The following is a 15,384-nucleotide window of genomic DNA, read 5'->3' on the forward strand; positions in this document are numbered from 1 at the left end:
TTTTTTTTTTCTATATAAGAGATGCATTATTTGTAGAATTCTGAAAAATCTCATATGATTAGTTATGATATTTTAATCGGTTCGTAAGTATTAAGATTTTAATTTATATAAATCCTCATTTTCCCTATCTCTAAATTCTACATTTTCAAGAGCTTTTACTTTATACCAGTTACCAAATGCAGCCCCAATTTATCACAGTAATGATAAATTTATCAAAGTAATGATATCATCATTTATTTTTGCTCCAACTATATCCAACCACAATGGTTACACTTTCTTTTTGTAAGCGAGTGTAATGCACCAAGAGATCAATATCGGGATCGAAAATTAGTAATATAATTTGGAATATACATCTCTTTTCCAAATTGAAAGTTCGAATTCAGGATGGAATAAACGTTTTACGCCCTGATTTCATCGGTTGAATTATCCAAATTTGATCACAATGGTTACGTTTAACTCAATTTTCATCTTAATTGTTCTTTTTGATCCAAAACTAATTGATAATATATATATATATATATATATATATATATTTCGAATTTAAAATGTAAAATTAATTATGCATATTTTTTGGCTCTCACTATAACTAGAAAAGTTAACATGTGTACCGTTTTTTAACAGATTTTAGAACAGGGCGGACTCATTTGTAAATGTATGCGGTCGCATTGAGCCTTTTCAAAAAGATGGATAGCAAAGGGATTGCTCCAAATGTTGTCACCTACAATTGTTTGATAAACGGCCTTTGCGTTTTCGACAGATGGAATGATGCTGTCCGATTGTTGAATGATATGGCCAAAAGAAAAACCTTCCCTAATGTTGTCACTTCCAATGGATTGATCGATGCGTTCGTTAAAGAGGGTAAGTTTCTGGAGGCCAAAGAAATGTACGAAGAGATGATCCGAAGAGGTTTAGTTCCGGATACTATTACATATACTTCATTGATCGATGGGTTGTGCATGCAGAATCGCCTTGAGGCGAGACGAATGATCGATTCTATGATCAACAGAGGATGCTATCCGAATGTAGTGACTTTTAATTGTCTTATAAATGGTTACTGCAAGTGTAATAAGGTTGACGAGGGTATGAAGCTCTTTCATGAGATGTCTCGAAGAGGGTTGGTCGGTGGATACATGTACTTGCAACACTCTCATACAAGGATTTTTCCGAGCGGGCAAAGACAATGTCGCCCATAAACTCTTTTTAGAGATGCAGAGTCAGGGTGTGGATCTTGATCTTGTAACGTACACAATAATGCTTGATGGTCTTTGTAAGAATGGAAAACTGGACGAGGCACTTGAACTATATTGCCAGTTGGAAACGAGTGGGATTGACCTCGATATCTTTGTCCATAGTCTTATGATGCATGGCTTGTGCAAGAGTGACAAGGTTGATGAGGCACTCGGATTGTTTAATAAACTTTCTGATAAAGGGATTGAACCGATTCAAGTACCATTTGATTTTCCTAGAATTCAATATTTTGAGATGAAATGGTATCAACTAAATAAAACTAAACACATAACAGAAGAATTCACCTCTCTGTGTCATACCATTTTATTGGATTGGGGAAAGTTCATTCACTGCCTACAGAGGAATTTCTTCAGTTGGATCAACTACCAAGAGATTTTCGAACTGCACCACAGAAAGGGAAATACTATCAGATGCAGGAATTTCTTCAGTTGGATCAACTACCAAGAGATTTTCGAACTGCACCACAGAAAGGGAAATACTATCAGATGCCATTGTGAGCATAATCAATTGCAGAAGAGAAAGTTAGAAACCACTAAAAACAATCGGTTAACTCTACTCTTTGTGCAGAGCCAACCGACCATAGATAAACTATCTATTCATTTTGGTCAATTTTAGACAAAACATCATCCACAAGACAAGCTGTTTAAATTTTCATCAGAACCCCATTGATACAACCCTTAGTTTGTGGGTCTATGGATATTTTTATACCGGCTCGACTGTACCTATAATCTGCCATCCTTTGCAATGCATGGAATCATTGAAAGCAGTTATGGTAAATTGGTCGTAGCTGAGTTCTTGTTTATTCTAGGAAGGCGACACATAGCTGAGTTATTTTGGGTAGTTGATGTGTTTTTGTATTTCTGCTGTCTTGTGGATGATGTTTTGTCTAAAATTGACCAAAATGAATAGATAGTTTATCTATGGTCGGTTGGCTCTGCACAAAGAGTAGAGTTAACCGATTGTTTTTAGTGGTTTCTAACTTTCTCTTCTGCAATTGATTATGCTCACAATGGCATCTGATAGTATTTCCCTTTCTGTGGTGCAGTTCGAAAATCTCTTGGTAGTTGATCCAACTGAAGAAATTCCTCTGTAGGCAGTGAATGAACTTTCCCCAATCCAATAAAATGGTATGACACAGAGAGGTGAATTCTTCTGTTATGTGTTTAGTTTTATTTAGTTGATACCATTTCATCTCAAAATATTGAATTCTAGGAAAATCAAATGGTACTTGAATTTCTTTCTAGTTATTCTTCTCTTATCTGTTTCCTTTGATTTTCTCAATTTAAAATTTTTAAATTCTTCTCATGACACTATATATCATATCATCATACATTAAAGTTGTGGACGATTGGTCAAATATATATTTCGAACTAAGCAATGCTTGACAGGTGAACTTGGATTGGTCCTTTCGGTTTTCTATAATACTTCGGTTTAGCTATTTTGGGGTTTGGTAATTTCGATTATGTCAGAACTATATATATTCGTTTTTTTGTCGATCCAATTTAATTCGACTTCATTTTTCAATAAAATGTTTATTTTTAAAGAATTGTTGATATTCATTGTTTTCATTTGTTTTTATTATTTTTTATATTCGATTAAAAAATTATAAATTATTAACTTTATTGTTTAATGCTATTATATATGTAGTATTCAGTTCAATTCAATTAACTATAACATATGCGTAAATAATTGATCATTTTTATTTATTTTTTCATAGTCCGCAAGTTCATCATACTTTCGATCCAAATACATATTAGGATAGAGAGAATTCTGATAAATATCACTCTCCAACTAAAGAATTCAACTATTCCCATAGAAAAGTTATGGAAAAAGGATTATATATGTCTGGACTGACAACGTTGTCTGGTAGAAAACAAAACAAGAAATGAAGTTTGCTTACATCGACTTAAGTATTTTATGATGTTAGAATTGAAAACTTAGGCACAGTATGTTTTATATTCACATGTCAATAACGTATATTTTGTTTTAAAATTTGTTCGTTTGATTAAGTAATTTCAATGCAATTTATTTTATTTTTGGTTTTTGAATGCGTTCTTTTTTGTTTATTTGATTCCTTTCTTATAAGTATATGCATTTTTTATGATAAATATCTCTCTATATATATGTAATAATGTATACATGCATACATATTCACACTTCTGTTCTGACGGGAGACTGGATCTTCTCTCTCGGTGAGCTGTAACGCGGAGATTGGTTTCGGTCATGGAAGTTGTGTGACAATGACAATGAGGTGTGTTCTTCTGTTCTGGATTTAGGTTTGTTTAGTTGTTTAAATTTTCATATAATCGATTTTAATTTGTTAATTAATATATTCACATAATGATCGAGATATCAAAATCTGCATCTCAGGACTAATAATAGTCTTGTGGTTACTGGTTAGTTCTGTTATCATCAATTAACCCCATGTTTATATGATGGGTTTTAGTTTTGACGTTAAATGCATCGTGGAAATTTCTGCAGGTGAATGAGAAGATTAGGAAATGTTGAAAGAGGAGAGATTGATCTTGGAAGCGTTATTCCTAAATGCGACGTCGTCTTCAGATAATCTTTGAAGCTTCTACCCGAGACTGAAGCTTCACATGTATCCGCAATATTCAGCTCCGGATCTTATTCCACACTTTCATCAGTCATATATATATATATATATTCCATGGTATATTTACCCATTTAAACATATTCTCCGGAATTCACTTTAATTCCTTCATTCGTATATTTTCGTAAAATGAATGATCTTCATTCATATTAGCAACTGCTGTCGGCCAAGGCACAGTCAAACAAGTTTAAGGGTAATCTTCGTTTCAATTCCCAATAATGTTTATCTCGGATTTCATTAAAAACACCAAAATTATATATACTTCACTTTTTATATCGATAAGGTGGCGATTCCCAGTAACAAAAAAATATTAATTTTTTTAAAGATTTTTTTATACTTGATTTCTGGGTATATTTTTATTAAGTTAGGTTTTATAAAAATTAAATATTTTTAGGATTCATACTGTTGTTATTATTTGGTAGTTTGCCCTATCATCAAAATAACTTTGCCTAATCTGCTTTAACGCACTGCTCACCAATTTTACAATTTCCTACGATTCCCTTTTCAGACGCATGTAAATGTAATAACCGAAAAAAAAAAGCGAGGAAGAATCTGCTTCTCTCCATTTTCGCTGTGACCGCCGCTTCCATCGAGGGCTTATAGAAGAAGCCGAATCGCAATCCGCCTGATTTCTCATTCTGTCTTCCATTGTTGATTTTACAGAAGAAGCAAATCAAATCGCCGCTTCCAGGGTTAGGGTTTATAGAAGAAGCCGAACCGCAATCTGCCTGCCTTTGAATCGAAGTGAGATGGCGAGAATGGTCAGGAGAATGGCTGCTTTCACATTGGCTTCTGCTTCGAGTTTGGTTCAGACTCATCATTGCCTCGGGAGAGGTACTCTTAACACTTTCTCAGATTGTTCCTCTGTTTTAAGTTGTCGGAGATTTGCTTCTTCTGGTGTTGGAGACTACAGAGACAGATTGAGATTAGGGTTTCATGATTGTAATGTCGGTGAGGCTGTTGCTTTGTTCGACCAGATGGTTGGGACTCGTCCCTTGCCTCCCATTGTTGATTTTAGTAAATTACTGACTGCAATAGCCAAAATGAAACGGTATGATGTTGTGATTTCTCTCTGCAAGAGAATGGAATTGCTCCGGGTTTCACATGACAGCTACACTTTGAGCATTCTCATCAACTCTTTCTGCCGCTCAGGACAAGTGGTTTTGGGCCTTTCGGTTTTGGGAAAAATCCTAAAACTGGGTTACGAGCCTCATGTTATCACGTTTACTACCCTGATCAATGGATTTTGTATCCAAGGGAAGTTTTCTGTGGCGTTAAGTTGGGTTGACCAAATTATAAAAGAGGGATATAAACCTAATGTTGTAACATATACAACTTTGGTCAACGGACTTTGTCGAGAGGGGAGAGTTTCTGAAGCTGTGAGTTTAGTTGATAAGATGTTAAAGTTGGGGTATCAACCAAATGTAGTTACTTATGGCGTTGTTGTCAATGGGATTTGCAAGTCGGGTGATTGTGCTTTGGCATTGAATCTGCTCATGAAGATGGAGGAGAGGAACATTGAGGTCAATGTCAAAATTTATAATACCGTCATTGATGGTCTTTGCAAAGGTGGACACATAGATGATGCATTGAGCCTTTTCGAAAAGATGGATAGCAAAGGGATTGCTCCAAATGTTGTCACCTATAGTTGTTTGATAAACGGCCTTTGCGTTTTCGACAGATGGAACGATGCTGTCCGATTGTTGAATGATATGGCCAAAAGAAAAATCTTCCCTAATGTTGTCACTTTCAATATATTGATCGATGCGTTCGTTAAAGAAGGAAAGTTTTTGGAGGCTAAAGAATTGTGCGAAGAGATGACTCGAAGAGGTTTAGTTCCGACTACTCTTACATATAATTCATTGATCGATGGGTAAAGAACTGTACGAAGAGATGATTCGAAGAGGTTTAGTTCCGACTACTCTTACATATAATTCATTGATCGATGGGATGTGCATGCAGAATCGCCTTGACGAGGCGAAACAAATGATCGATTCTATGATCAACAAAGGATGTTATCCGGATGTGGTGACTTTTAATTGTCTGATAAATGGTTATTGCAAGTCTAATAAGGTTGACGAGGGTATGAAGCTCTTTCATGAGATGTCTCGAAGAGGGTTGGTCAGTGATACATGTACTCACAGCACTCTCATACAAGGATTTTTCCGAGCAGGCAATGTCAAGGTCGCCCAAAAACTCTTTTCAGAGATGAAGAGTCAAGGTGTGGATCTTGATCTTGTAACATACACAATAATGCTTGATGGTCTTTGTAAGAATGGGAAACTTGACGAGGCACTTCAACTATATTGCGAGTTGGAAACGAGTGGGATTGACCTCAATATCTTTGTCCATAGTATTATGATTAATGGTTTGTGTAAGGCTGACAAGGTTGACGAGGCAGTCGGATTGTTTAATAAACTTTCGGATAAAGGGGTTGATTCGGATGTAAAGACCTACACTACAATGATTACTGGATTTTGTCGTAAAGGTATACTCGGTGAAGCCGGCAAGCTGTTTAAGAATATGAAAAAGATTGGTTGTATGCCAAATGATTGTACGTATAATATACTGATCCGAGGTCATCTCAAAGGTGGCCATGTTGCAACTGTTATCGAGCTGATTCGAGAAATGCGAAGCCATGGTTTTTCTTCAGATGTTTCAACAATGGAAATGGTTGTTGATATGTTATCGGACGGGAGATTGGAGAAAAGTTTTTTGGATCTTCTTTCTCGGTGAGCTGTAATGCGGAGCTTGCTTTCGGTCATGGAAGTCGTGTGACAACGAGGTGTGTTCTTCTTATGTTCTGAGTTTAGGACTTTTTAGCTGTTTAAATTTCATCGCTCGACATATTCTGCGTAATTCACATAATGGTCGAGATATCAAAATCTGCTTCTCTGGACTAATATATTTACATGATGGGTTTTAGTTTGGACGTTAAATGCGTCGTGGCCTTGATACTAGCAGTTTTTCTAAATTATTCGGTTCATCAATCGTGGAAATTGCTGGCAGGTGAACGAGAAGATTATGAGTTGCTGGAAGTGTATTAGCTTCGTCAATCTGATCGAGAAAGCTCAGGAAAGCGAAAGCGAGAGAAAATAGGAGAGAAAAATATAGAGAGAGAAAGTGAAAACAGAGTTTTGGGATAATTTTCTGTATATTCCTTTCAATAATACCAGTATCCTTTATATATCTACAAATATCGCGTAACCGTGTAACTAATTTTCCACCGGCTCATTTCCCTTACAAAAGGTTTCCTTTGTATCTAATATCCCCCTCTCAAGTTTATATTTGTCAGAACAATATAAACTTGAAACATTAAGCTTCTGTAAAAGAGCATGAAACAGAGGCGGCTGCAAAGCTTTAGTGAAAATGTCACCAAGCTGATGAGAACTCTTCACATGCATCGTTCGAATAAACCCTTCCTTCAGCTTGTCCCGAACCAAATGACAATCCAATTCGATGTGTTTAGTTCTCTCATGGAACACCTGATTCGAAGCAATGTAAAGAGCCGACTGATTATCACAATACAGATTTGCGGGACGAGTGATCGGAACCTGAAAATGCTGAACCAAATTATCCAGCCAAATCAATTCACAGGTCGTATTTGCTAAAGCCCGGTACTCTGCCTCTGTGCTGCTACGAGAAACGGTAGTTTGCTTCTTTGCTTTCCAAGAAATCAGCGAAGAACCAAGAAAAATGCAAAAACCTGTAACCGATCTCCGAGAATCAGCACATTGTGCCCAATCAGCATCTGCAAACGCTTTTAAATGCAAATCAGAATCTGTCGAGTAAAACAAACCCTGTCCAGGATCTGATTTCAGATAACGAACAATGCGTTGAGCCGCTCGCAAGTGTTCATCAGTAGGCTGAGCCATGTACTGGCTAAGTTTGTGAACCGAATATGTGATATCTGGGCGTGTTATAGTCAAATATAACAGACGGCCAATGAGTGCCCGAAAAACTGTAGGATCACTCAGAACAGCACCAGAATCCTTGTTCAACTTGACATTAGGATCCATAGGTACCGAAACAGGTTTGCATCCAAGAAGACCTGTATCAGAAAGCAATTCAAGACAATACTTGCGTTGACATAAAGAGATGCCTGCCGAGGATCGTGCTATCTCCAATCCAAGAAAAAAACGCAAAGGACCAAGATCCTTAATACTGAAATTCTGATGCAAAAGTTGCTTCAGATCAGCTTCAGCCTGTAAATCATTGCTAGCAATGATTATGTCATCAACATACACCAACAAAGCCACAAACACATCATTCTGCTTTCGGACAAACAGAGTATGATCAGATTGTGACTGCTGAAAACCACCTTGAATCAACACATCTGAGAACTTCTTGTACCATTGCCGAGAAGCTTGTCTTAAACCATACAAAGATTTATGAAGCTTGCAAACAGCATTTGGAGGAAGTGATTCCCCAGGAGGCGGTTCATATCCTGGAGGAAGTGACATGTAGATATCTTCATCAAGTTCACCATGCAAAAAAGCATTAGTCACATCCATTTGAGTGAGATTCCATTTCTGAGTTGCAGCAAGGGCAAGTAGCAACTTCACTGTGACTAACTTTGCTACAGGAGAGAAGGTTTCAATAAAATCAATTCCTTCTTGTTGAGTAAAACCTTTAGCAACTAGCCTAGCTTTATACCTTTCAATACTACCATCTGGATTATGCTTGATCTTATACACCCATTTGCAACCAACTGCTCTCTTATCATGAGGTAAGGACACCACTGACCAAGTACCATTGTCATGAAGTGCCTGCAATTCAACATTCATAGCTTTCCTCCAGTTCTCAACCAAAACAGCTTGTTTAAAAGTCTTAGGCTCGGTTTCAGAAGAAATTTGGAAAATAAAAGATTTGTATGGTGGACTCAGCTTATCATAAGATAAAACAGAGGATAAAGGGTATATACAAGAAGAAGAATGGTGACTGGTTTGATTACAGTAATAATCTCGAAGATAAGAAGGAGCTTTAGTAATTCTTTGAGGTCGAGCTGTAGGTTGAGAAACTGAAACTGGATTAGAGTTGGACTGTGGAATTCCAGGGTCTGGTGAAATCTCAGAATGAGATGAAGAAGGAACAAATGAGGCATTCTCAAGATACGAGTTTGCAACATCTGTACAAGGCAAAGGCAAAGGTAAAATTGTCTGGGAAAAAAAATCTGAAGCAGAGCGTGAAGACTCTGACAACAGAAGTGGGTCTGTAAGAAATGGAAAAATATTTTCATGGAATTCCACATTCCTGGAAATGAAAACTCTATTAGTTTCAGTGTCAAGTAACTTATACCCTTTGTATCCTGGAGGATATCCAAGAAATACAGCAGGCGAAGCACGAGGAGAAAACTTGTTCCGGAGATGAACATGAGTTGAAGCATAGCACAAACAACCAAAAACTCGAATATGAGAATATTCTGGAGTTTTCTGATTCAATACCTCAAAAGGACTTCTATTCTGCAGCAAAGGAGACGGAATCCGATTGATCAGGTACACAGATGTCCGAATACAATCACTCCAATACTGAACCGGCACATTTGACTGAAACAACAAGGCCCTCGCCACATTGAGAATGTGTTGATGTTTCCTTTCCACCACTGAATTCTGTTGGGGAGTATAAGCACAAGCAAAATAATGTTGAATGCCTTTTTCCCTGCAGAAATCAGAAAAAGCTAACTCTGGTGCATTATCGGTTCTTATACCCTTGATATGTGCATCATATTGACGCTCCACCATAGCTACAAAACTCGGAAAGACAGTTAATACATCATTTTTATGACGTAACATGTATACCCAGGTTGCACGAGAACAGTCATCTACCAAGGTTAGAAAATAGTGATAACCCTCAACTGAAGAAACAGAGAAGGGCCCCCAAACATCCATGTAAACAAGATCAAAAAGGGAAGAAGACAGATTATTATTTGAAGAGAATGAAAGACGTTTTTGTTTTGCCAAATGACAAATTTTACAATGTGTAAGATCTGTACATTTAGCAATATCTAAAACTGAAGAAAGAGTTTTTATTCGAGACAATGACGGATGACCAAGACGTTGATGCCATAATGTGGAATCAACGGTCAAGGCATTACAACAAAAAGAAATGGATGCTGGGATGAAAGAAGAATTCAATATGTAGAGATTCTGATGCAAATCAGCCTTCCCAATCGTCAAGGCCAGAGAATGGTCCTGGATAAGACAGGAATCCGAGGTAAAAAGGAACGTGTAAGCATTTGAATTCATCAGAGAAGGAACAGAAAGTAAGTTGAAAGAAAAATCAGGTATGTAAAGAACATTGGTCAAAACAAGATGAGGATTGAGATGAACTGTCCCAGCAACCTGAATAACTAATTTCTGTCCATTCGGTAATGTAACTACAGTAGGAGGAATATTTTTCAAATCAACAAGCAAGGATTTATTTGAACAGACATGAGTTGAGGCGCCTGAATCAATAATCCAAGCTGTGTTAAAATGAAGAATACTCATCACCCAATCTGGACTGCACATAACAGAAGATATAAGAGAGATATTACCAGTGTAGCTAGATGTATTTTCTGCAGCACCATGAGCAGAGACTGTAGGTCCATTTAGTCGTCGACAGTTACCAATCATCGAGTATATCTGATGCATTTGTTCAGCAGGTAACGTATTAATACTATGCACAAGACAATACTGGGTAACGTATTAATACTATGCACGAAAGAATTCTGGGAAGGTGAACCTGCTTGAACATTCGCAATGGCTCCCTTAGGTGGAAAACCAGACTTAGCTCCTGCATACGGAGGAAAATATCGTTGCTGTTGTGGAATTTGTGATGCAGAAGATTTGGATCCTCTATATCCAGGAGGATAACCATGTAGCTTATAGCATTTATTGACAGTGTGACCATACAATCCACAATGTGTGCATAACGGTTTCTGTTTCAGCTTGGAAATTGGCTGTGAGACTGCAGCTACAGTTTCTGATGAAGATCCAGAAACTTGAAAAGTAACATTATCAGATGCAATAGGTGAATGCTTGATAAGTTGTTGTTGTTCATGCTGAGTCAACAAATAAAATGTTTTCTGTAGATCTGGCAAAGGATCCATCATAATGATCTGTCCACGAATTGTCTCATAAGATTCATTTAGACCAAACAGAAAATCCATCACGAAATTCTGCTCAGTCTGATCCATATTACGTTGATCAGCACGACAAGAACAATTTCCACAAATACAAACTGCAGCAGCCTGAGTTGACTTCAACTCTTCCCAAATTGCCATTAACTTTGTGAAATAAGTCGTCACATTCATTGATCCTTGCTCCAATGTTCGAAGTCTACGCCTGATGCTATATAGACGAGGAGCACTAGTTTGTTGATACCTTTTTATAATAATATTCCACAAATCCTTCGCAATTTTGGTATACAACAAACTAGAACCAATATCCTTCGAAACAGAATTCAAAATCCAGGCACGAACAATGACATTGTTCCGAGACCACAATTTCGCATCAGGATGATTATCTGGAGGTTTCGGTAACGTACCGTCGACATAGCAAAGCTTATTTCGACCTTCCAACGCCATAGACATGGAGCAATACCAAGAATTGAAGTCAGCTGGCTCAACCAAGCGATCAGAAACCAGATTCAAACTCGTAAGATCATTACTACCAAGATAGTAGCAATTATCATACGATTCGGCAGACGAATTTGAAGAATTCTCTGTCGGAGGCATGTTTACAGAGAAACAGCCAAACAAAAAACAATTGAAATTGAAGAGAAAAATCAACAAAACAAGATGATAATCGGAGCAAAAGCGAGTTTAGAACGCTCTGATACCATATTAGCTTCGTCAATCTGATCGAGAAAGCTCAGGAAAGCGAGAGAAAATGGGAGAGAGAGAAATGTAGAGAGAGAAAGTGAAAACAGAGTTTTGGGATAATTTTCTGTATATTCCTTTCAATAATACCAGTATCCTTTATATATCTACAAATATCGCGTAACCGTGTAACTAATTTTCCACCGGCTCATTTCCCTTACAAAAGGTTTCCTTTGTATCTAATAAAGTGTTCTTGCTAAAGGTTTCTTAATGTCTGAAGTGGAGAGATTGGCGTTGATTTGTGGGTTTATGGTTTCTTCTGTTTTCCGTCGGTGACTGCTTAAAAATTTTCTGGACCTGTACTCTGATGCTATGTAACATGTTCACGTTTAAGGTTCTTACATATCTAAACTAAACAGTTGAACAAATTTACTGGTTTAAACTTGGAACGGACATATTATCAGATTTCATAATTCTGATTTTAGAAAGAATTATATATATTCGTTGTTTTATGTCAAATTGCTTTTTATAAGCAAAGTGTTCTTGCTTAGGCTTCTTAATGTCTGAACTGGAGAAGTTGGCTTCATAAAGGCATACTTCCAATTATAATATATAAGGAGAAATTGATGCTTTTCCAATAGGTTTGGAAATTGATAATCTCCCATCCTTTCCAAAGCCCAAATCTATGAAATCCAACACGAGTTTTACAATCCGTCCTTATATATATATATATATGTATATATTCGCATTGTTCACTTCTCTCTTAAACACAGATTTAAGGCTTAAGTTTGGAATTATCATTTCAATTTCCCATAACGTTTGTTTATTTATGATTTCATATATTGAGTATATGTTTGTTTGTATTTTTAAATATCGATTTGCGTTTTATAAGGATCCAATTTTCAGAAAAAAACGGTTTTTTTAAAGACTATTTTTATGTTTTTTTACCAAACAAATATTTTTATATTCGTTTTTTCAGGAAATTTTTATTAATTTTGATTTTGATTAATTTAGTTTTAGAAAAAGTATATATAGTTTTTATAGATTCAATCTACAATTCTCCTAATTTGGCCGTTGCCCTGTAATTGGATTTCTCTATATTTTATCTAATTATATTTATAAATATTTGTCATCAAAATGATCGACAAAAAAAAAAAATATGTTTCAATCTGGTCGTCCATTTTACAGTTTTTCCTATGATTTGTTTTTTTAAAAAAAAAAAGAGGAAGAATTTGCTTTTCTCCATCAAGAGTTTTCGCTGTGACCGCCGCTTCCACCCAGGGTTTTACAGAAGAAGCCGAAATTGCAATCTACCCGATTTCTCATTCCGTCTACGAATTGAAGCTGAGATGTCGAGAATGGTCCGGACTATGGCCGCTTTCACATCGGCTTCTGCTTCCAGTTTGGTTCAGACTCATCAACGCCTTCGAAGAGGTACTCTTAACACTTTCTCAGATCGTTCCTATGTTTTAAGTTGTCGGAGACTGGCTTCTTCTGGTGTTGACTACAGAGACAGATTGAGATTTGGGTTTCATGGTTGTAGTAATGTAGATGAGGCTGTCGCTTTGTTCGACCACATGGTTCGGTCTCGTCCCTTGCCTTCCATTGTCGATTTTAATAAATTACTGGCTGCAATCGCCAAAATGAAACAGTATGATGTTGTGATTTCTCTCTGCAAGAGAATGGAATTGCTCCGGGTTTCACATGACGACTACACTTTGAGTATTCTCATCAACGCATTCTGCCGCTCAGGACAAGTGGTTTTGGGCCTTTCGGTTTTGGGGAAAATCATAAAAAGGGGTTACGAGCCTAACGTAGTCATATTCACTACCCTGATCAATGGATTTTGTATCCAAAAGAAGCTTTCTGTGGCGTTAAGTTGGTTTGACCAAATGGTATACGAGGGGTACAAACCTGATGTTGTGACATTTACCACTTTGGTCAACGGACTTTGTCGAGAGGGGAGAGTTTCTGAAGCTGTGAGCGTAGTTGATCGGATGTTAAAGTTGGGGTATCAACCAAATGTAGTTACTTATGGCGCTGTTGTCAATGGTATTTGCAAGTCGGGGGATTCTGCTTTGGCATTGAATCTGCTCATGAAGATGGAGGAAAAGAACATTGAGGTGGATGTCAAAATTTACAGTATGATCATTGATGGTCTTTGCAAAGATGGACACATAGATGATGCATTGAACCTTTTCGAAATGATGGACAGCAAAGGGATTGCTCCAGATGTTGTCACCTACAGTTGTTTGATAAAAGGCCTTTGCGTTTTTGACAGATGGAACGATGCTGTCCGATTGTTGAATGATATGGCCAAAAGAAAAATCTTCCCTAATGTTGTCACTTTCAATATATTGATCGATGCGTTCGTTAAAGAGGGAAAGTTTTTGGAGGCCAAAGAACTGTGCGAAGAGATGATCCGAAGAGGTTTAGTTCCGAATACTCATACATATACTTCATTGATCGATGGGTTGTGCATGAAGAATCGCCTTGACGAGGCGAGACGAATGATCGATTTTATGATCAACAGAGGATGCTATCCAAATGCAGTGACTTTTAATTGTCTGATAAATGGTTATTGCAAGTGTAATAAGGTTGACGAGGGTATGAAACTCTTTCATGAGATGTCTCGAAGAGGGTTGGTCGGTGATACACGTACTTACAACACTCTCATACAAGGTTTTTTCCGAGCGGGCAAAGACAATGTCGCCCATAAACTCTTTTTAGAGATGCAGAGACAGGGTGTGGATCCTGATCTTGTAACTTGCACAGTAGTGCTTGATGGACTTTGTAAGAATGGAAAACTGGACGAGGCGCTTGTATTGTATTGCGAGTTGGAAACGAGTGGGATTGACCTCAATATATTTGTTCATAGTATTATGATGAATGGCTTGTGCAAGGCTGACATGGTTGATGAGGCACTCGGATTGTTTAATAAACTTTCGGATAAAGGGATTGAACCGAACGTAAAGACGTACAATACAATGATTACTGGATTTTGTAGAAAAAGTTTGCTCAGTGAAGCCGACAAGCTGTTTAAAAACATGAAAGAGGTTGGTTGTATGCCAGATGATTGTACGTATAATGTACTGATCCGAGGTCATCTCAAAGGTGGCCATGTAGCAACGGTTATCGAGCTCATTCGGGAAATGAGAAGCTGCGGTTTTTCTTCAGATGTTTCAACAATGGAAATGGTTGTTGATATGCTATCGGACGGGAGATTGGAGAAAAGTTTTTTGGTTCTTCTTTCTCGATGAGCTGTAATGCGGAGGTTGCTTTCAGTCATGGAAGTCGTATGACAACGAGGTGAGTTCTTCTTATGTTCTGAGTTTAGGCCTTTTTAGCTGTTTAAATTTACATCAGAACCACATATTGATACATACCCTTAGTTTGTGGGTCTATGGATATTTTCATATCGGGTCAGCTGTGCATATCATCTGCCATCCTTTGCAATGCATGGAAACATTGGAAACAGTTTTGGAAATTGGTCGTAGATGAGTTCTTGTTTATTCTAGAAAGGTAACACATAGCTGAGCTCTTTTGGGTAGTTGATGTGTGTTTGGTATCTCTGCTGTCTTGTGGATGATGTTTTTGTCTAAAATTGGACAGAGCTAATACATAGTTTATCTCTTTTTGGTTGGCTTCTGCACAAAGAGTAGAGTTATCCGATTGTTTTTAGTGGTTTCTAACTTTCTCTTCTGCAATTGATTATGCTCAC

The 15,384-nt window shown here is 37.3% G+C and overlaps 5 protein-coding genes across 8 annotated transcripts in view; all 5 read left to right on the forward strand.

The window, feature by feature from the left end:
- LOC104806938 (pentatricopeptide repeat-containing protein At1g63330-like) overlaps window positions 1-4,090 on the forward strand; it is a 7,872-nt gene extending 3,782 nt beyond the window's left edge. The window contains exons 2-4 of one of the 3 annotated variants that reach the window (XR_770694.1): window positions 2,294-2,375; window positions 3,423-3,499; window positions 3,730-4,090. The gene's annotated coding sequence lies outside the window, so the exon portion shown is untranslated. Of the gene's footprint in view, window positions 1-621; window positions 781-2,293; window positions 2,376-3,422; window positions 3,500-3,729 lie in introns of those variants that run through there. The other 2 variants (XM_019201681.1, XM_010532053.2) reach the window with 2 other exon arrangements.
- The window catches only part of LOC104806940 (pentatricopeptide repeat-containing protein At1g63330-like), a 24,069-nt gene extending 11,933 nt beyond the window's left edge, over window positions 1-12,136 (forward strand). For both annotated transcript variants that reach the window (XM_019201679.1, XM_019201678.1), the window contains exon 4: window positions 11,926-12,136. The gene's annotated coding sequence lies outside the window, so the exon portion shown is untranslated. The remainder of the gene's footprint in view (window positions 1-11,925) is intronic.
- The window catches only part of LOC104807042 (pentatricopeptide repeat-containing protein At3g22470, mitochondrial-like), a 21,994-nt gene continuing 7,803 nt past the window's right edge, over window positions 1,194-15,384 (forward strand). Inside the window, exon 1 of the mRNA XM_019201682.1 lies at window positions 1,194-1,429. Within this exon, the coding sequence (XP_019057227.1) occupies window positions 1,207-1,429 (223 nt within the window). The 5' untranslated portion in view covers window positions 1,194-1,206. The remainder of the gene's footprint in view (window positions 1,430-15,384) is intronic.
- Window positions 4,382-6,943, forward strand: LOC109116387 (pentatricopeptide repeat-containing protein At1g63330-like). The gene is made up of 3 exons (XM_019201683.1): window positions 4,382-5,692; window positions 5,769-6,647; window positions 6,872-6,943. The coding sequence occupies exons 1-2, from the start codon at window positions 4,612-4,614 to the stop codon at window positions 6,596-6,598; spliced, it is 1,911 nt and encodes a 636-aa protein (XP_019057228.1). The 5' UTR covers window positions 4,382-4,611; the 3' UTR covers window positions 6,599-6,647; window positions 6,872-6,943.
- LOC104806937 (pentatricopeptide repeat-containing protein At1g63330-like) overlaps window positions 12,846-15,384 on the forward strand; it is a 13,776-nt gene continuing 11,237 nt past the window's right edge. Inside the window, exon 1 of the mRNA XM_010532049.2 lies at window positions 12,846-14,972. Coding sequence (XP_010530351.1) covers window positions 12,860-14,923 — 2,064 coding nt within the window. The 5' untranslated portion in view covers window positions 12,846-12,859 and the 3' untranslated portion in view covers window positions 14,924-14,972. The remainder of the gene's footprint in view (window positions 14,973-15,384) is intronic.

Source organism: Tarenaya hassleriana, unplaced genomic scaffold, assembly GCF_000463585.1.
Source record: "Tarenaya hassleriana unplaced genomic scaffold, ASM46358v1 Cleome12, whole genome shotgun sequence".
Classification (NCBI taxonomy): domain Eukaryota; kingdom Viridiplantae; phylum Streptophyta; class Magnoliopsida; order Brassicales; family Cleomaceae; genus Tarenaya; species Tarenaya hassleriana.

Bases quoted from the DNA above. Each gene is read 5' to 3' on its own strand.
- LOC109116387 (XM_019201683.1), top strand. From the start codon at position 4,612: ATGGCGAGAATGGTCAGGAGAATGGCTGCTTTCACATTGGCTTCTGCT. The intron at 5,693-5,768 runs GTTTAGTTCCGA...TGATTCGAAGAG, and splicing joins CGAAGAGATGACTCGAAGAG to GTTTAGTTCCGACTACTCTT.